This window comes from Panthera leo, chromosome A2 (assembly GCF_018350215.1).
Source record: "Panthera leo isolate Ple1 chromosome A2, P.leo_Ple1_pat1.1, whole genome shotgun sequence".
NCBI classification, from domain to species: Eukaryota; Metazoa; Chordata; class Mammalia; order Carnivora; family Felidae; genus Panthera; species Panthera leo.
The window spans coordinates 59,822,648-59,843,725 of record NC_056680.1 but is presented as its reverse complement, the minus strand read 5'-3'; the positions used below and the strand labels follow the sequence as shown (position 1 = coordinate 59,843,725).

The 21,078-nt window shown below is 40.1% G+C and overlaps 1 protein-coding gene across 1 annotated transcript in view; it reads right to left on the bottom strand.

Annotated features, from left to right (window-relative positions):
* Positions 1 to 268: 268 nt before the first annotated feature.
* SLC41A3 (solute carrier family 41 member 3) overlaps positions 269 to 21,078 on the bottom strand; it is a 60,211-nt gene continuing 39,401 nt past the window's right edge. Inside the window, exons 8-9 of the mRNA XM_042927324.1 lie at positions 18,892 to 19,026; positions 269 to 588 (exon numbers count right to left, since the gene is read on the bottom strand). Coding sequence (XP_042783258.1) covers positions 269 to 588; positions 18,892 to 19,026 — 455 coding nt within the window. The remainder of the gene's footprint in view (positions 589 to 18,891; positions 19,027 to 21,078) is intronic.

The following is a 21,078-nucleotide window of genomic DNA, read 5'->3' as shown; positions in this document are numbered from 1 at the left end:
CTGAGCCTCCTGGGTTTGGGAAGGATTGCAGCTGTTGGAGTCAGAAGAAGGGGAGGGCCTTGCTGTGATGGTATGGTCCTCCATCTTGGGTTTTTCAGAACTCAAAATCCAGGAGGTGGCCGTCCCCCTGTCATACTTCCAGGCTGTTGATGGGTCCTAGATCTAGTCCCACACATAGCCCATGTTCATCATCACCTGAGTCACCTGAGGGTCCTTGGTGTCATGGAGTGGCTCACTGTAAGGCCTGAGTTCCTTCTCCTGCACCACATTATGGATCTCTCATATCTTCTAACATTCTTCTGTCACTGGGGTTGAGGACCATCAGTTTTCTCAAGAGGTTTTCACATTCAAGAGGGAAGAATTTTGGATATGGTATTGTCTCCTCAGGATCTGCTTCCATAGCTGCCAGAAGTCCTCTCCCACAAAAGGCAGGGGCACCAGTGACCATGGTGACAGACTGGTTCCCAGGATCCACACATTCAGCATGGGGCCAGAAGAGTTCTGAGGCAGCATAAGTTGGGGGGTGGGGGCTGCCACAGTAGACGTTCAGCTTATGGCTGATGGTGAACTCATTGCTGAGGCCAAAGTCTACAATTTTTATGATCAGGTTAACACCAAAAAGTAGGCTCTCCAGCTTCAGGTCCCTGAAGGCTGATGACACTGGCAGTACTGCACAGTGCATACTAGCTCTGTAATTTGTCTTGAGACTCTTTCTCTGTCATGCAGCCATGGCCCAGTAAATAACCAAATATGTGACCCCAACTAATGTACTCTGAGATGAGGAAGAGTGTTTCTGTACTGTCAGTCACCTGGAGCATTTTTATGATATTGGTGTGATCCCAGCCCTTCATGCTATGGACTTCACAGAAAAGGCTTAGGAAGCTGGAGGTCTGCTGACTCTTGTTAATGACCTTACTGAAGGAAGACAGCATTTATGACATTTACCTCAATAAGGTAATCAGCACAGTCTTCTTCAACAGCCTCAGAGGCCAAATGACAGTGGGTTGATCTATTCAAAATGTTGGGGAAAAAATATGTCAACCAACAATCCTACTCTGGCAAAACTGTCTTTCAAAAATGAGAGATTGTTGATTCATTATATTACACACCTTAAACAAATATAACATCATATGTTTATAAAACTTCAGAAAGAAAGAGAAAGAGAAAGGGAAGGAAAGGAAGGAGGAAAGGGAGGAAGGGACAAAGGGAGGAAGGGAGGCAAGGAAGGAAAGGGAAGGAGGGAAAGGAAAGGAAAGGAAAGGAAAGGAAAGGAAAGGAAAGGAGGAAGGCAAGGAAGGGGAAGAAGGGAAGGGAGGAAGGGAACGGAAGGGAAGGGACCAGAAGAAAGGATTTGGAAGGAAGAATGGTATGGAAGAAAGGATGGGAGGGAAGGAGGGAGGGAGGGAGGGAGGGAAGGAAGGAAGGAAGGAAGGAAGGAAGGAGAAAAGGAAGGAGCGAGGAAGGAAGAAAAGGAGGGAGAGCAGGAGAAAGAGAGGGAGGGAGAAAAGGAAGGAAGGATGGAAGGAAGGATGGAAGGAAGGATGGAAGGAAGGGAGGGAGGACGGAGGGAGGGATTCTCCCCCCTCCCTAAGGGATAAATTAAGACATTCCCAGATATGCCAAAGCTTAGAACATTGTTACTTCTAGACCAGCCCTACAATGAAGGCAGTCGTTCAGGTTTAAATTAAAAGGCAATGGAAAGTAACTCAAAGTCTTATGAAGAAATAAAGATTTCTGGTAAAAAGAAATACATGGATGAGTATAAAAGCTGGTATCATTGTAACTTTAGTTTGCATCTCTACTTTTTCCTTTCTACATTAAGAGACTAATGTAGTTTTGTTTTCAATATATGAAGTTTATTGTCATATTGGTTTCCATACAACACCCAGTGCTCATCACAAAAGGTGCCCTTCTCAATACCCATCACCCACCCTCCCCTCCCTCCCACCCCCCAACAACCCTCAGTTTGTTCTCAGTTTTTAAGAGTCTCTTATGCTTTGGCTCTCTTCCACTATAACCTCTTGTTGTTGTTTTTTTTTTTTCCCTTCCCCTCCCCCATGGGTTTCTGTTAAGTTTCTCAGGATCCACATAAGAGTGAAACCATATGGTATCTGTCTTTCTCTGTATGGCTTATTTCACTTAGCATCACACTCTCCAGTTCCATCCACATTGCTACAAAGGGCCATATTTCATTCTTTCTCATTGCCATGTAGTACTGCACTGTGTATGTAAACCACAATTTTTTTATCCATTCATCAGTTGATGGACATTTCGGCTCTTTCCATAATTTGGCTATTGTTGAGAGTGCTGCTATAAACATTGGGGTACAAGTGCTCCTATGCATCAGTACTCCTGTATCCCTTGGGTAATTCCTAGCAGTACTGTTGCTGGGTCATAGGGTAGGTCTATTTTTAATTTTTTGAGGAACCTCCACACTGTTTTCCAGACTGGCTGCACCAATTTGCATTCCCACCAACAGTGCAAGAGGGTTCCCGTTTCTCCACATCCTCTCCAGCATCTATAGTCTCCTGATTTGTTCATTTTGGCCACTCTGACTGGCGTGAGGTGATATCTGAGTGTGGTTTTGATTTGTATTTCCCTGATGAGGAGCGACGTTGAACATCTTTTCATGTGCCTGTTGGCCATCCGGATGTCTTCTTTAGAGAAGTGTCTATTCATGTTTTCTGCCCATTTCTTCACTGGGTTATTTGTTTTTCGGGTGTGGAGTTTGATGAGCTCTTTATAGATTTTGGATACTAGCCCTTTGTCCGATGTGTCATTTGCAAATATCTTTTCCCATTCCGTTGGTTGCCTTTTAGTTTTGTTGGTTGTTTCCTTTGCTGTGCAGAAGCTTTTTATCTTCATAAGGTCCCAGTAATTCACTTTTGCTTTTAATTCCCTTGCCTTTGGGGATGTGCCGAGTAAGAGATTGCTACGGCTGAGGTCAGAGAGGTCTTTTCCTGCTTTCTCCTCTAAGGTTTTGATGGTTTCCTGTCTCACATTCAGGTCCTTTATCCATTTTGAGTTTATTTTTGTGAATGGTGTGAGAAAGTGGTCTAGTTTCAACCTTCTGCATGTTGCTGTCCAGTTCTCCCAGCACCATTTGTTAAAGAGACTGTCTTTTTTCCATTGGATGTTCTTTCCTGCTTTGTCAAAGATGAGTTGGCCATACGTTTGTGGGTCTAGTTCTGGGGTTTCTATTCTATTCCATTGGTCTATGTGTCTGTTTTTATGCCAATACCATGCTGTCTTGATGATGACAGCTTTGTAGTAGAGGCTAAAGTCTGGGATTGTGATGCCTCCTGCTTTGGTCTTCTTCTTCAAAATTACTTTGGCTATTCGGGGCCTTTTGTGGTTCCATATGAATTTTAGGATTGCTTGTTCTAGTTTCGAGAAGAATGCTGGTGCAATTTTGATTGGGATTGCATTGAATGTGTAGATAGCTTTGGGTAGTATTGACATTTTGATAATATTTATTCTTCCAATCCATGAGCAGGGAATGTCTTTCCATTTCTTTATATCTTCTTCAATTACCTTCATAAGCTTTCTATAGTTTTCAGCATACAGATCTTTTACATCTTTGGTTAGATTTATTCCTAGGTATTTTATGCTTCTTGGTGCAATTGTGAATGGGATCAGTTTATTTGCCTTTCTGTTGCTTCATTGTTAGTGTATAAGACTGCAACTGATTTCTGTACATTGATTTTGTATCCTGCAACTGCTGAATTCATGTATCAGTTCTAGGAGACTTCTGGTGGAGTCTATCGGATTTCCATGTATAATATCATGTCATCTGCAAAAAGTGAAAGCTTCATTTCATCTTTGCCAATTTTGATGCCTTTGATTTCCTTTTGTTGTCTGATTGCTGATGCTAGAACTTCCAACACTATGTTAAACAACAGCGGTGAGAGTGGGCATCCCTGTCGTGTTCCTGATCTCAGGGAAAAAGCTCTCAGTTTTTCCCCATTGAGGATGATGTTAGCTGTGGGCTTTTCATAAATGATTTTTATGATGTTTAAGTATGTTCCTTCTATCCCGACTTTCTCAAGGGTTTTTTATTAAGAAAAGGTGCTGAATTTTGTCAAATGCCTTTTCTGCATCGATTGACAGGATCATATGGTTCTTTTCTTTATCAATGTGATGTATCACGTTAATTGATTTGCGAAGGTTGAACCAGCCCTGAATCCCAGGAATGAATCCCACTTGATCATGGTGAATAATTCTTTTTATATGCTGTTGAATTCGATTTGCTAGTATCTTATTGAGAATTTTTGCATCCATATTCATCAGGGATATTGGCCTGTAGTTCTCTTTTTTTACTGGGTCTCTGTCTGGTTTAGGAATCAAAGTAATACTGGCTGCATAGAATGAGTCTGGAAGTTTTCCTTCCCTTTCTATTTTTTGGAATAGCTTGAGAAGGATAGCTTTAAACGTCTGGTAGAACTCCCCTGGGAAGCCATCTGGTCCTGGACTCTTATTTGTTGGGAGATTTTTGATGACTGATTCAATTTCTTCGCTGGTTATGGGTCTGTTGAAGCTTTCTATTTCCTCCTGGTTGAGTTTTGGAAGGGTGTGGGTGTTTAGGAATTTGTCCATTTCTTCCAGGTTGTCCAGTTTGTTGGCATATAATTTTTCATAGTATTCCCTGATAATTGCTTGTATCTCTGAGGGATTGGTTGTAATCATTCCATTTTCATTCATGATTTTATCTATTTGGGTCATCTCCCTTTTCTTTTTGAGAAGCCTGGCTAGAGGTTTATCAATTTTGTTTATTTTTTCAAAAAACCAACTCTTGGTTTCGTTGATCTGCTCTACAGTTTTTTTAGATTCTATATTGTTTATTTCTGCCCTGATCTTTATTATTTATCTTCTGCTGGGTTTTGGGTGTTTTTGCTGTTCTGCTTCTATTTCCTTTAGGTGTGCTGTTAGATTTTGTATTTGGGATTTTTCTTGTTTCTTGAGATAGGCCTGGATTGCAACGGATTTTCCTCTCAGGACTGCCTTCGCTTCATCCCAAAGCCTTTGGATTGTTGTATTTTCATTTTCATTTGTTTCCATATATTTTTAAATTTCTTCTCTAATTGCCTGGTTGACCCACTCATTCGTTAGTAGGGTGTTCTTTAACCTCCATGCTTTTGGAGGTTTTCCAGACTTTTTCCTGTGGTTGATTTCAAGCTTCATAGCATTGTGGTCTGAAAGTATGCATGGTATGATTTCAATTCTTGTATACTTATGAAGGGCTGTTTTGTGACCCAGTATGTGATCTATCTTGGAGAATGTTGCATGTGCACTTGAGAAGAAAGTATATTCTGTTGCTTTGGGATGCAGAGTTCTAAATATATCTGTGAAGTCCATCTGATCCAATGTATCATTCAGGGCCCTTGTTTCTTTCTTTTTTTTTTTCAATATATGAAGTTTATTGTCATATTGGTTTCCATACAACACCCAGTGCTCATCACAAAAGGTGCCCTCCTCAATACCCATCACCCACCCTCCCCTCCCTCGCACCCTCCATCAACCCTCAGTTTTTTCTCAGTTTTTAAGAGTCTCTTATGCTTTGGATCTCTTCCACTATAATCTCTTTTTTTTTTTCCTTCCCCTCCCCCATGGGTTTCTGTTAAGTTTCTCAGGATCCACATAAGAGTGAAACCATATGGTATCTGTCTTTCTCTGTATGGCTTATTTCACTTAGCATCACTCTCCAGTTCCATCTATGTTGCTAAAAAGGAGGGCCCTTGTTTCTTTACTGACCGCGTGTCTAGATGATCTATCCATTTCTGTAAATGGAGTGTTAAAGTCCCCTGCAATTATCACATTCTTATCAATAAGGTTGCTTATGTTTGTGAGTAATTGTTTTATATATTTGGGGGCTCCCGTATTAGGCGCATAGACATTTATAATTGTTAGCTCTTCCTGATGGATAGACCGTTATTATTATATAATGCCCTTCTTCATCTCTTGTTACAGCCTTTAATTTAAAGTCTAGTTTGTCTGATATAAGTATGGCTACTTCAGCTTTCTTTTGACTTTCAGTGGCATGATAAATATTTCTCCATCCCCTCACTCTCAATCTGAAGGTGTCCTCAGGTCTAAAATGAGTCTCTTGTAGACAGCAAATAGATGGGTCTTGTTTTTTTATCCATTCTGATACCCTATGTCTTTTGGTTGGCGCATTTAGTCCATTTACATTCAGTGTTATTATAGAAAGATATGGGTTTAGAGTCACTGTGATGTCAGTAGGTTTCATGCTTGTAGCGATGTCTCTGGTACTTTGTCTCACAGGATCCCTTTTAGGATCTCTTGTAGGGCTGGTTTAGTGGTGATGAATTCCTTCAGTTTTTGTTTGTTTGGGAAGACCTTTATCTCTCCTTCTATTCTAAATGACAGACTTGCTGGATAAAGGATTCTTGGCTGCATATTTTTTCTGTTCATCACATTGAAGATCTCCTGCCATTCCTTTCTGGCCTGCCAAGTGTAAGTAGAGAGATGGGTCATGAGTCTTATAGGTCTCCCTTTATATGTTAGAGCACGTTTATCTCTAGCTGCTTTCAGAATTTTCTCTTCATCCTTGTATTTTGCCAGTTTCACTATGATATGTTGTGCAGAAGATCGATTCAAGTTATGTCTGAAGGGAGTTCTCTGTGCCTCTTGGATTTCAATGCCTTTTTGCTTCCCCAGATCAGGGAAGTTCTCAGCTATTATTTCTTCAAGTCCACCTTCAGCACCTTTCCTGCTCTCTTTCTCCTCTGGAATACCAATTATGCATATATTATTTCTCTTTAGTGCACCACTTAGTTCTCTAATTTTCCCCTCATACTCCTGGATATTTTTATCTTTTTCTCAGCTTCTTCTTTTTCCATAATTTTATCTTCTAGTTCACCTATTCTCTCCTCTGCCTCTTCAATCTGAACCATAGTTGTCTCCATTTTATTTTTCAGTTCATTGATAGCATTTTTTAGCTCCTCCTGGCTGTTCTTTAGTCCCTTGATCTCTGTAGCAAGAGATTCTCTGCTGTCCTTTACACTTTTTTCAAGCCCAGCGATTAACTTTATGACTATTATTCTAAATTCACTTTCTGTTATATTGTTTAAATCATTTTTGATCAGTTTGTTAGCTGTTGTTATTTCCTGGACGTTTTTCTGAGGGGAATTCTTCCGTTTCATCATTTTGGATAGTCCCTGGAGTGGTGCGGGACCACGGGACACTTCTCCTGTGCTGTCTTGAATAACTTGTGTTGGTGGGCGGGGCCGCCCTCAGACCTGATGTCTGCCCCCAGCCCACCGCTGGGGCCACAGTCAGACTGGTGTGTGCCTTCTCTTCCCCTCTCCTAGGGGCGGGATTCACTGTGGGGTGGCGTGGCCCATCTGGGCTACTTGCACACTGCCAGGCTTGTGGTGCTGGGGATCTGGCATATTAGCTGGGGTGGATCGGCAAGGTGCACAGGGGCGGGAGGGGCAGGCTCAGCTTGCTTTTCCTTCAGAGATCTGCTTCAGGAGGGGCCCTGCGGCATCAGGAGGGATTCAGACCCGCCAGAGGGATTGATCTGCATAAGCACAGCGTTGGGGGTTTGTGCGGTGCAAGCAAGTTCCCTGGCAGGAACTGGTTCCCTTTGGGATTTTGGCTGGGGGATGGGCAAGGGAGATGGCGCTGTCAAGTGGCTTTGTTTCCCACCAAGCTGAGCTCTGTCGTCTGGGGCTCAACAACTCTCCCTCCCACTGTCCTCCAGTCCTCCCATTCTCTGAGCAGAGCTGTTAGCTTATAACCTTCCAGATGTCAAGTCCCTCTTGCTGTCGGAATGTTAACTAAAATTAAAATTAAAGAAAAAAAGATAAAATGTGGTTCCAAGTACTAGGTAAAATAATGGGAATTTCCACGTTAAGACAAGATGGGGTAGACACATCTCTTCCCAATCCTCTCACTAAATACAACTAAAAATGCTGGACATTATACATAAAATAAACATAAGATTTTAAAAGGTGGAGGGAAAAAGTGGCTGGCCAGGGACCTCAGGATTCAACAAACAACACAGAGGTAAGTTACCTGAGTTTGGTGTTTTGGAGGGTGGTGCTGGTTTATTTCATATATCCCAGACTGGATGCTGGAGAAGCCAACAAGCCAGAAATGTCAATCAATGGGCAAGACCCAAAAAGAAAAGACTCAACAAAAGCCTGCTTTGTCTAGCCAAAGGTCCAGAAGAAGGACAGCCTAGCAAAGCACAGAACTTCTAGACAACAGCTGCTCTATTCCAGACAAACATCACAGGAAAGACTGCAGCCCCACTTTCATCAGCAAAGACCAAGTGGGGAGCCTGGACTCTGACCTAATCTATGTGGAATGTGGTGCTCACTCCTTCTGGCTGACGTGGGATAAGAGAAGACTAAGTGGAGAGTAAGTGGTACTCTGCCTGGTGGTAATGAGCTCCCCACTTCATGTTGATGAAGGTCATGTGGGGAGCAGTAATAAGGCATCCCTCTCCCTCTCGGACAAGGTGGGATCAGAAGAATGCTGACTCCCTGCCAGTCCACCAGCAATGAGGTGTTCCTCTTCGCCCAGTGTGTGAATAGAGATGGGGGAATCCTGGGCTTCCAGCCCTACCTGGCAGTAAGCAAGCAATGCATTATTCCCTTTCCTTCAGTGGTGCACTGTCAGAGGAGGTAGCTAAAAAAGACTTGAATAAGATCCAGAATTTAATAACCTATACCCTAAATGCCAGGGATTTAATCTAAAATCACTTTTTACAAAAGAAATCTCCTGTAACCAGTAAAGAAATAGAATTCGTAATCAAAAATCTCCCAAAAAACCCCAAGAGTCCAGGGCTGGGCAACTTTCCAGGGGAATTCTACCAAACATTTAAAGAAGAGTTAACACCTATTATTTTGAAGCTGTTCCAAAAATTAGAAATGTAAGGAAAGCTTCCAAACTCATTCTAGGAAGTCAGCATTACCTTGATTTCAAAACCAGACCAAGACCCCACTAAAAAAGGAGAACTCCAGACCAATTTCCCTGATGAACACTGATGTGAAATTACTCAACAGGAAACAGACCAACCAGATACAACAATACATTAAAAGAATTATTCATCACGACCAAGTGGGATATATACCCAGGATGGAGGGCTGGTTCAATATTCGCAAAACAATCAATGTGATATATCACATTAATAAAAGAAAGGACAAGAACCACATGATCCTCTCTATAGATGCAGAGAAAGCACTTGACAAAATACAGCATCGTTTCGTGATAAAAACCCTCAAGAACGTAGGGATAAGAGGATCGTACCTCAAGATCATAAAAAGCCATATGTGAAAGACCCACCATCAATATCATCCTCATTTGGGAAAAACTGAGAGCTTACCCATAAGGTCAGGAACATGACAGGGATGTCTACTCTCGCCACTGTTATTCAATATAGTATTAAAAGTCTTAGCCTCAGCAATCAGACAACACAAAGGAGTAACAAGGCATCCAAATTGGCAAGGAGGAAGTCAAACTTTTTACTCTTCGCAGATGACATGATACTCTATATGGAAAACCCAAAAGATTCCACCAAAAAACTGCTAGAACTGATTCATGAATTCAGCAAAGTTGCAGGATATAAAATCAATGCACAGAAATCAGTTGTATTCCTATACACCAATAATGAAGTGACAGCAAGAGAAATCAAGTAATCTATCCCATTTACAGTTGCACCAAAAACCATAAAATACCTAGGAATAAATCTAACCAAGGAGGTGAAAAATCTATACACTGAGAAGTATAAAAAGTTTACAAAAGAAATTGAAGACACAAAAAAATGGAAAAATATTCCTTACTCCTGGATTGCAAGAACAAACATTATTAAAATATCGATACCACCCAAAGCAATCTACATATTCAATGAAATGCTTATCAAAATAACACCAGCATTCTTCATAGAGCTAGAAAAAAACAATCCTAAAATTTGTATGGAATGAGAAGAGACCCTGAATACCAAAGATATCCTGAAAAAGAAAACCAAATCTGGAGGCATCACAATTCTGGACTTCAAGCTGTATTACAAAGCTGTAATCATCAAGACAGTATGGAAATCGTACAAAACCAGACACTCAGATCAATGGAATAGATTAGAGAACTCAGAAATGGACTCACAAATATATGGCCATTTAATCATTGACAAAGCAGGAAAGAAAATCCAATGGAATAAAGACAGTCTCTTCAGCAATCGTGCTGGGAAAACTGGACAGTGACATGCAGAAAAATGAACCTGGATCATTTACTTACACCATACACAAAAATAAACTCAAAATGGATGAAAGACCTAAGTATAAGACAGGAGGCCATTAAAATCCTCGAGGAGAAAGCAGGGAATCACCTCCTTGACCTCGGCTGCAGCAACTTCTTACTCAACACATATCCAGAGGCAAGGGAAATAAAAGAAAAAATGAACTATTGGGACCTCATCAAAATAAAAAGCCTCTCCACAGCAAAAGAAACAATCAGCAAAACTAAAAGGCAACCAACAGAATGGGAGAAGATATTTGCAAACGACATATCAGATAATGGGTTAGTATCCAAAATCTATAAAGAACTTATCAAACTCAACACCCAAAAAACAAACAATCCAGTGAAGAAATGGGCAAAAGACATGAGTAGACATTTCTCCAAAGAAGACATCCAGATGGCTAACTAATACATGAAAAAAGGCTCAACATCACTCATCATCAGGGAAATATAAATCAAAACCACAATGAGATACCACCTGACACCTGTCAGAATGGCTAACATTAACAACTCAGGCCACAACAGATGTTGGCAAAGATGCAGAGAAAGAGGATCTCTTTTGCCCTGCTGGTAGGAATGCAAACTGGTGAGCCACTCTGGAAAACAGTATGGAGGTTCCTCAAAAAATTAAAAATAGAACTACCATATGACTCAGCAATTACACTACTAGGTATTTATCCAAGGGATATAGGTATGCTGTTTCGAAGGGGCACACGCACCCTAATGTTTATAGTAGCACTAACAACAATAGCCAAAGTATGGAAAGAGCCCAAATGTCCATCGATGGATGAACGGATAAAGAACATGTGGTATATATACACAATGGAGTATTACTCAGCAATCAAAAAGAATGAAATTTTGCCATTTGCAACTATATTAATGGAACTAGAGGGTATTATACTAAGTGAAATTAGTGAGCCAGAGAAAGACAAATATCATATGACTTCACTCATATGAGGTACTTAAGACACAAAACAGATGAACAAAAGGGAAGGGAATCAAAAATAATATAAAAACAAGGAGGGGAAGAAAATATAAGAGACTCTTAAATACCGAGAACAAACAGGATTGCTGGAGGGGTTGTGGCTGGGGGGGGTGAACTAAATGGGTAAGGGGCTTTAGGAAGGACACTTGTTGGGATGAGCACTGGGTGTTATACACAGGGGACGAATCATTGCAATTGACAACTGAAATCATTATAGCACTAGAGGCTAACTTGGATGTAAATTTTAAAAAAATGGAAAAAGAAAAAAGTCTCAACATGATGAGAAAATACAACTAACAGACACTAAGAATGAGATAAGAAGGTAGAATTATCTGAAAGCAATTTTAATGAATCTATTATAAAAGTGCTTCAACCACCAATTACAAACACACCTGAAACAAATGATAAAAATAGAAAGTTTTGATAAAAAAACAGAAAGTCTCAGAAAAGAAACAAAGATACAAAGAAGAACAATGTTGAAATTTTAGAATGGAAAAAACACATAATGGCCAAAAACCCCAAACAACTCAATGAAAGGAATGAATAGCAGAATGGAGAGGACAGAAGAAAAATCTGTGAATTTGAAGGGAAAAACTATGGGAATTAGCCTATCTGAACAAGAGAGGGTAAAATAGGCTGGCACGGGGGAATTAAACAGAGCCTCAGGGGCTTATGGGACTAGAACAAAAGATCTATCATTCATGTCATCAGAGTCCTAAGGGAAAAGAAGAAGAGAGTGGGACTGAAAGTGTATTTGAAGAAATAATGGCTTACAATTTCCCAAATTTGAAAAAATTTAAATCTATTTATTCAAAGAGGTGAAATCTCTCTTTAAATGTGGAAAATCCCTAAGAAATAGACACCAAGGTATATCATAACTCATAGTGTAAAAAGTAAAGTAAAATTCTTGAAATAAACAAAAGACAAATGACACCTTATGTATACAATAAAAACAATTCAAATGACAGTAATTTCTCATCAGAAGGAAGTGGCACTTTTTCAAGTGCTGAAAAGTAAAAAAATACAATATTATATTGAATACTGAAAAAATATAATACTATAGTTTTGCATTTATGTAAATTTTTTCAAATTCTATTTTACTTCCATCATTTTACTTTAGTCTACTACAGTATATTCACTTTTTTCAAATTTTCAAATGATTTCTTTTTTTTAAATCCTTTTTCTCTTTTTTGTTTCTTTCCCTTTTTCTTAACTACAGAAAAAGAAAAATTCATATTTATTTTTAATTTTTATTAAAAATATTTTTAATTTTTTTCTACTATATTCTTTACTTTTGTATATATTTATTCAAATTTTATTTTACCTCATAATCTCATTTTAGTCTACTTCACCGTATTCATTTTTGCAAATTCTCACATAATTTCCTTTTTTTCTCACCCCCTCACCCTCTTTTTTTCCCCTCTAATCTGTCACACCACTTTTAACACCAAGACCAAAACACACCTAGGATCTAGCATCATCTATTCGATTTTATGTGTGTGTTTTTAATTTTAATATTTTTTTAATTTTAATTTTTTTAACTTCAATTTTTCTACCTCATTAATTCCTTTCCTCCCTTCAAAATGACAAAATGAAGGAATTCACTCCAAAGGAAAGAGCATGAAGAAATAACAGCCAGGGATTTAACCAACACAGATACAAGCAAGATGTCTGAACTGGAATTTAGAATCACGATAATATGAATACTAGCTGGAGCTGAAAATAGAAGTAAAAAATAGCCAGAATGATTTTAAAAATGCTATAACTGAGCTGCAATCATGGATGGATGCAGCGGCGGCAAGGATGGATGAGGCAGAACAGAGAATCAGCGATATAGAGGACAAACTTATAGAGAATAACGAAGTAGAAAAAAAGAGGGAGATTAAGGCAAAAGAGCACGATTTAAGATTTAGAGAACTCAGTGACTCAATAGAAAGGAACAACATCAGAATCATAGGGGTCCCAGAGGAGTGAGAGAGAGAAATAGGGGTAAAAGGGTTATATGAGCAAATCATGGTGGAAAACTTTCCTAACCTCAGGAAAGACACAGACATCAAAATCCAGGAAGCACAGAGTATCCCCATTAGATTCAACAAAAACTGACCATCAACAAGGCATACCATAGTCAAATTCACAAAATACTCAGGCAAGCATAGACTCATGAAAGCAGCAAGGGAAAAAAGTCCCTAACCTACAAGGGAAGGCAGATCAGGTTTGCAGCAGACCTATCCACAGAAACTTGGCAGGCCAGAAAGGAGTGGCGGGATATATTCAGTGTGCTGAATCAGAAAATTATGCAGCCAAGAATACTTTATCCAGCAAGGCTGTCATTAAAAAATAGAAGGAGAGAGAAAGTTTCCCAGACAAACAAAAATTAAAGGAGTTTGTGACCACTAAATCAGCTCTGCAAGACATTTTAAGGGGAATCTCTGAGGGGAGAAAAGATGAAAAAAAAAATATATATACATATACCAAATATATAAATATATATAAATATAAAATTTTATATAAATGTAAAGATATTATATATATATATATATATATATACACACATATATATATATATATATATATATATATATATACACACACACCAAAAGCAACAAAAGATTAGAAAGTACCAGAGAACACCACCAGAAACTCCAACTCTATAAGCATCATAATCCAATAAATTCATATCTTTTAGTACTCACTTTAAACGTCATTGGACTCAATGCTCCAATCAAAAGACATAGGGTAACAGAATGGATAAGAAAACAAGATCCATGTATATGCTGTTTATAAGAGTCCTACTTTAGACCTAAAGACACCTTCAGATTGAAAATAAGGGGTTGGGGGCGCCTGGGTGGCGCAGTCGGTTAAGCGTCTGACTTCAGCCAGGTCACGATCTCGCGGTCCGTGAGTTCGAGCCCCGCGTCAGGCTCTGGGCTGATGGCTCGGAGCCTGGAGGCTGTTTCCGATTCTGTGTCTCCCTCTCTCTCTGCCCCTCCCCCGTTCATGCTCTGTCTCTCTCTGTCCCAAAAATAAATAAAAAACGTTGAAAAAAAAATTAAAAAAAAAAATAAAAGAAAATAAGGGGTTGGAGAACCATCTACCATGCTAATGGTCAACAAAAGAAAGCCAGAGTAGCCATACTTATATCAGACAATCTAGACTTTTAAATAAAGACTGTATCAAGAGATGCAGAAGGGCATTATATCATAATCAAGGGGTCTATAGACCAAGAAGATCTAACAACTGTAAACATTTATGTGCCAAATGTGGAAGCACCCAAATATATAAATCAATTAATCACAAACATAAAGAAACTCATCGACAGTAATACCATAACAGTAGGAGACTTCAACACCCTACTCATCACAATAGACAGATCATCTAATCAAAAAACCAACAAGGAAACAATGGCTTTGAATGACACACTGGACCAGATGGACATAACAGATATATTCAGAACATTTCAGCCTAATATACATTCTTCTCTAGTGCACATGGAACGTTCTCCAGAACAGACCATATACTGGGACACAAATCAGTCCTTAGTAAGTACAAAAAGATAGAGATCATACCTTGCGTATTTTCAGACCACAACTCTACGAAATTCAAAATCAACCACAAGAAACAATTTGGAAAGGTAACAAATACTTGGAGACTGAAGAACATCCTACTAAGGAATGAATGGGCTAATGAATTTCCTCAAGCAGTTAAAGAGGAAATTAAAAAGTATATGGAAGTCAATGAAAATGATACCACAACCCCAAGCCTCTGGGACGCACCAAAGGCAGTCATAAGAGGAAAGTATATAGCAATCCAGGCCTTCCTAAAGAAGGAAGAAAGATCTCCGATACACAACCTACCCTTACGCCTTAAAGAGCTGGAAAAAGAACAGCAAATAAAACCCAAAACCAGAAGAAGACAGGAAATAATAAAGATTAGAACAGAAATTAATGCTATTGAAACCGCAAAAAACAGTAGAACAGATCAATGAAACCAGAGCTGGTTCTTTGAAAGAATTAACAAAATTGATAAACCAAGAGCCAGTTTGATCAAAAAGAACAAGGAAAGGACCCAAATAAATAAAATCAAGAATGAAAGAGGAGAGATCACAACCAACACACCAGAAATAAAAACAATAATAAGATAATATTAGGAACAATTATATGCCAATAAAATGGGTAATCTGGAAGAAATGGACAAATTCCTAGAAACATATACACTACCAAAACTGAAACAGGAAGAAATAGAGAATTTGAATGGACCCCTAACCAGTAAAGAAATCAAATTAGTAATCAAAAATCTGCCAAAGAACAAGAGTCCAGGGCCAGATGGCTTTCCAGGGGAATTCTATCAAACATTTAAGGAAGAGTTAACACCTGTTCTCTTGAAACTGTTCCAAAAAATAGAAATGGAAGGAAATCTTCCAAACTCTTTCTGGGAAGTCAGCATTACCTTGATTCCAAAACGAGACAATAGACCACACTAAAAAGGAGAACTATAGACCAATTTCCCTAATGAACATGGATGCAAAAATCCTCAGCAAGATATTAGCCAACCAGATCCAACAATACATTAAAAAAATTATTCACCATGACAAAGCGGGATTTATACCTGGAACGCACGGCTGGTTTGATATCTGCAAAACAATTAATGTGATTCATCACATCAATAAAAGAAAGGACAAGAACCATATGATCCTCTCAATAGATGCAGAGAAAGCATTTGACAAAATACAGCATCCTTTCTTGATAAAAACCCTCAAGAAAGTAGGGATAGAAGCATACCTCGAGATCACAAAAGCCATATATGAATGACCCAACGCTACTATCATCCTCAATGGGGAAAAACTGAGAACTTTCCCCCTAAGATTAGGAACATGACAGGGATATCCACTCTCGCCACTGTTATTCAACATAGTATTGGAAATCTTACCCTCAGCAATCAGACAACGCAAAGAAATAAAAGGCATCCAAATCAGCAAGGAGGAGGTCAAACTTTCACTCTTTGCAGGTGACATGATACTCTATATGGAAAACCCAAAAGATTCCACCAAAAAACTGCTAGAACCAATCCATGAAGTCAGCAAAGCTGCAGGATATAAAATCAATGCACAGAAATCAGTTGCATTCCTATACACCAACAATGAAGTGACAGAAAGAGAAATGAAGGAATCGATCCCATTTACAATTACACCAAAAACCATAAAATACCTAGGAATAAATCTAACAAAAGAGGTGAAAAATGTATACACTGAAAACTATAGAAAGCTTATGAAAGAAATTGAAGACACAAAGAAATGGAAAAAGATTCCATGCTCCTGGATAGGAAGAACAAACATTATTAAAATGTCGATACTACCCAAAGCAATCTACATATTCAATGCAATCCCGATCAAAGTAACACCAGCATTCTTCACAGAGCTAGAACAAATAATCCTAAAATTTGTATGGAACCAGAAAAGACTGTGAATAGTCAAAGCAATCTTGAAAACGAAAACCAAAGCAGGAGACATCACAATCCCAGACTTCAAGTTATACTACAAAGCTGTAATCATCAAGACAGTATGGTACTGGCACAAGAACAGGCACTCAGATCAATGGAACAGAATAGAGAACCCAGAAATGGACCCACAAACGTATGGCCAACTAATCTTTGACAAAGCAGGAAAGAATATGCAACGGAATAAAGATAATCTTTTCAGCAAGTGGTGCCAGGGAAACTGGACAGCAACATGCAGAAAAATGAATCTGGACCACTTTCTTACACCATACACAAAAATAAACTCAAAATGGATGAAAGACCTCAATGTAAGACAGGAAGCCATCAAAGAGAAATGCATAAATGCATTGAGGAGAAATCCTCGAGGAGAAAGCAGGCAAAAACCTCTTTCATCTTGCCCACAGCAACTTCTTACTCAAAACGTCTCCAGAGGCAAGGGAAATAAAAGCAAAAATGAATTACTGGGACCCCATCAAAATAAAAAGCTTCTGCACAGCAAAGGAAACAATCAGCAAAACTAAAAGGCAATCGACAGAATGGGAGAAGATATTTGCAAATGACATATCAGATAAAGGGTTAGTATCCAAAAATCTATAAAGAACTTATCAAATTCAACACCCAAAAAACAAATAATCCAGTGAAGAAATGGGAAAAAGACATGAATAGACACTTCTCCAAGGAAGACATCCAGATGGCCAACTAACACATGAAAAAAGGCTCAACACCACTCATCATCAGGGAAATACAAATCAAAACCACAATGAGATACCACCTGACACCTGTCAGAATGGCTAACATTAACAACTCAGGCCACAACAGATGTTGGCAAAGATGCAGAGAAAGAGGATCTCTTTTGCACTGCTGGTGGCAATGGAAACTGGTGCAGCCACTCTGGAAAACAGTATGGAGGTTCCTCAAAAAACTAAAAATAGAACTATCCTACGACCTAGCAATTGCACTACTAGGCATTTATCCAAGGGATATAAGTGTGCTGTTTCGAAGGGACACATGCACTCCCATGTTTATAGCAGCACTATAATTAATAGCCAAAGTATGGAAAGAGCCCAAATGTCCATTGATGGATGAATGGATAAAGAAAATGTGGCATATATATATAATGGAATATTATTTGGTAATAAAAAAGAATGAAATCTTGTCATTCCAACTACGTGGATGGAACTGGAGGGTATTATGCTAAGTGAAATTAGAGAAAGACAAAAAACATATGACTTCACTCATATGAGGACTTTAGGGGACAAAACAGATGAACATAAGGGAAGGGAAACAAAAATAATATAAAAACAGAGATGGGGACAGTAGCTGCCCAGCTACTGTCATACTGGCTGAACTCATCAAACAAAACAGAAGAGACTCATAAATATGGAGAACAAACTGAGGGTTGATGGAGGGGTTGTGGGAGGGGGGATGGGCTAAATAGGTAAGGGGCATTAAGGAATCTACTCCTGAAATCATTATTTCACTATATGCTAACTAATTTGGATGTAAATTTTAAAAAATAAAAAATAAAATAAAAAAAATAAACAAAGAAAAACCCCCTAAAAAACAGACCACAATATGTAATCAAGAGCTCCATTTTTGGTGTGTTTATCTGCTCTTCTGTTTGTTTGTTTTTGCTTTTAGAGAGGAAGAGAGTACTGTGGGCAGAGGGAGGGAGAGGGGGAGAGGGAGGCAGGGGGAGGGGGGGGGGGAAAGAGAGAGAGAGAGAGAGACTTTCCCATGACCTTGGGGTCATGACCTAAGCCAAAAATAAAAAGTTGGGATGATCAACCAACTGAGCCACACAGGCCCCCATATCTGCTCTTCTGGACCATGTATATACATGGGGACAAGACTCAGATTTCCCTGACTCATCACAATAACATGACATCTAGTACCTGGCAGACCTTCAATGAATATTTGAGTGTTTGAATATTTGAATATTTAAATGAATGAATGAATGAATGAATCAATGAACTAAAGGCAAGGGTGGGAGTCAGGTCTCTGGGAGAAGGACTCATGACCTTGAAGATGATCTCTGTTGAGGTCAGCACTGGCCTTAGACCTCTGTTGCTACAGACACCAGATTCCACTAATGGCAAATTTTACTTGTTGAAAGAAATGGCCACATGGCTTCCAGAAGATACCAGACTCACCTGAGGTGCAGAAAGTGGAGCATGGGTTAGGCCAGTATTGTTTCATCCAGAGGGGTAGGACCCCAGGTGTGCTCCACATGTGCAGGTAGGTGGAGATCCGGCTGGTCTGAATTGCCACCAGATTGCCACCAACACCTGGGAGGAGAAAAAGAATGTGGTTTCCCCCTTTTTATGCCAGTCTCTCAGTTCTGGCCCTTATTTTAAGTCTACTTCCTCCAGAAGCCTCCCTTGATTGATGTAGCACTTGGTCTCTTTTCCTTCCCTCCCACTTTACAACAGATTTTATTTGGCTGCAAGCAAGGGTAAACTCGACCTTGTGAGTGAAGTGCCAGGGTAGTAACTGTATCACCTTGACAGCTACCTCTTATGGTGAAGGAAATGTGACTGGCAAAGTAGGTTTACAATACAGATTTGTCAAGTAGAGGGAGGGAGGGAGAGTGATGGAAAGGTCTATGGGAGGATATCTTGATAAGGCCTTCAAGGCTGTGGGAAGTGACAGGGATCAGATTACAGACTGGAACATCTGAGAAAATGAAAAGATTTTTTCACCTAAGGTGGAAAGGAGATGGAAGAGAAGGTGGGCAACAGCAGCAAGGGAAGAGGGGATAGCATATGCAACAGGTCTGGGGCTTATGGCTGAGGCTCCCAGCTTCCACAGAGAATGGACCATGCCAAGACTACAAAGGCCATGCTGAGCTGTCTTTGCAGGGACAGGATTACAGGCTGACAGAGAAGAGCATCTGTTCAGGACCATCTCCTTTAGAGAGTGGGCAGGCTGCCTTCATCCTGTTTCCTCAGCCCATTGGGGAATAACCCCTCTCTGGGCCAGATGTGCCCCAGTGATCTCCAGAGGTAGAGACCAACAACCCTGGATGCAAAAGTCTGTGGGCAGAGGATGGCTGCAGATCTATTTTGTTCAATCCACATGATTTAAAAAAGGGGGGAGGAGTGGATTTAAAAATGTAACTCAAATTAATTGTTATCATTTACATAAATTGCTGGCTTCTCCTAACAAGTCAGTTTTGGCAACTCTGGACCTCCAAACTTGCCAGGCAGCAACTGGCTGGAGCTAAGCAGGCCCCTGTCACTCCACACCAGGAACATGTTCTGCAGCATGACCTATTTCCTGCTGCTCCTTACTGCCCAGCTACTGTCATACTGGCTGAACTCATTCAACATTCTCATGTGGCCCCACAGTCATCTGAGTTGGTGACATCCAAGAAAATCTTTCCAAGCTTTAGCCTGCCTTAGCAGTTGTTGTCTTTCACATGGCCAGCTCCTTGTATGACGGGCAAGCTCTGCCTCTACTGGGGCAGACCTGCTGGGTGGCCCACTGATATTCAAGGAATAATCACCTGGGTTCCCATGGAAATGGGGAGAGGGGGTGCCCAAAGGCCTCTGTAGCCTGTTTCTGCAGCCCCAGAACACCAGGGCCTGGGACCAAGCAAAGTATGCAAAAAGCTATCACATTTGGTTCCCTCCCTGACTGGTCAGTCCCATTTACAGATCCTCATCAGAAGCCAGACACAAACCAAGCTTTGGTTAAAAGAGCCCATAGGGTCTAAGCCTAGAAGGGAGATCAATGAAGGGTTGGGTGGAAGACAACAGGGAATGGAGGGGATTCAGGCAAAGTGGACAAACACAAGTCCTCTCTGAGTGGCAGCTGATTATTTCCTCACCCAGAATGTGAACTCAGTATTGTCACAGTCTTGCTTTTGAAGAAGGCAGAAATCCAGATTTTTATGTGCAAAAGTCTTAGTTTTAAATGTCATCAATGAATCTAAATTTAAGAAATTAACAAACAAACATACAAACAAACCATGAGAAGCCAACACCCCAGTTCTGAAGGCCATGATCAGGTGCCAGTGAATCCTGGCTTAGATGTGCCTTCAAGGCACGGGATTTAGCTCTGTGGGACAGCTCAAGCCTCTGTGGTGACTGTGAGGAAGAGTGTGAGCTGGTGGAGCAGTGGTCAGGGCTTTCTCCCTGAGGGTCTCCTTCCATATGAGAAAAACCAGCCCGGTAGTCTCTGCCCAGCAGAAACACAGCCATGGCTCAGTTTCCAGATTCTGCCTTTGAGGGCCTGGGGCTGGAGCTCTGAAGTCACTGCTTTTCAGGTCCCACTGCGCAAGCCCTGGGGGCTAACACAGCCCAGGGGTCCCAGGTGATGGTGACTGCCAATACCTA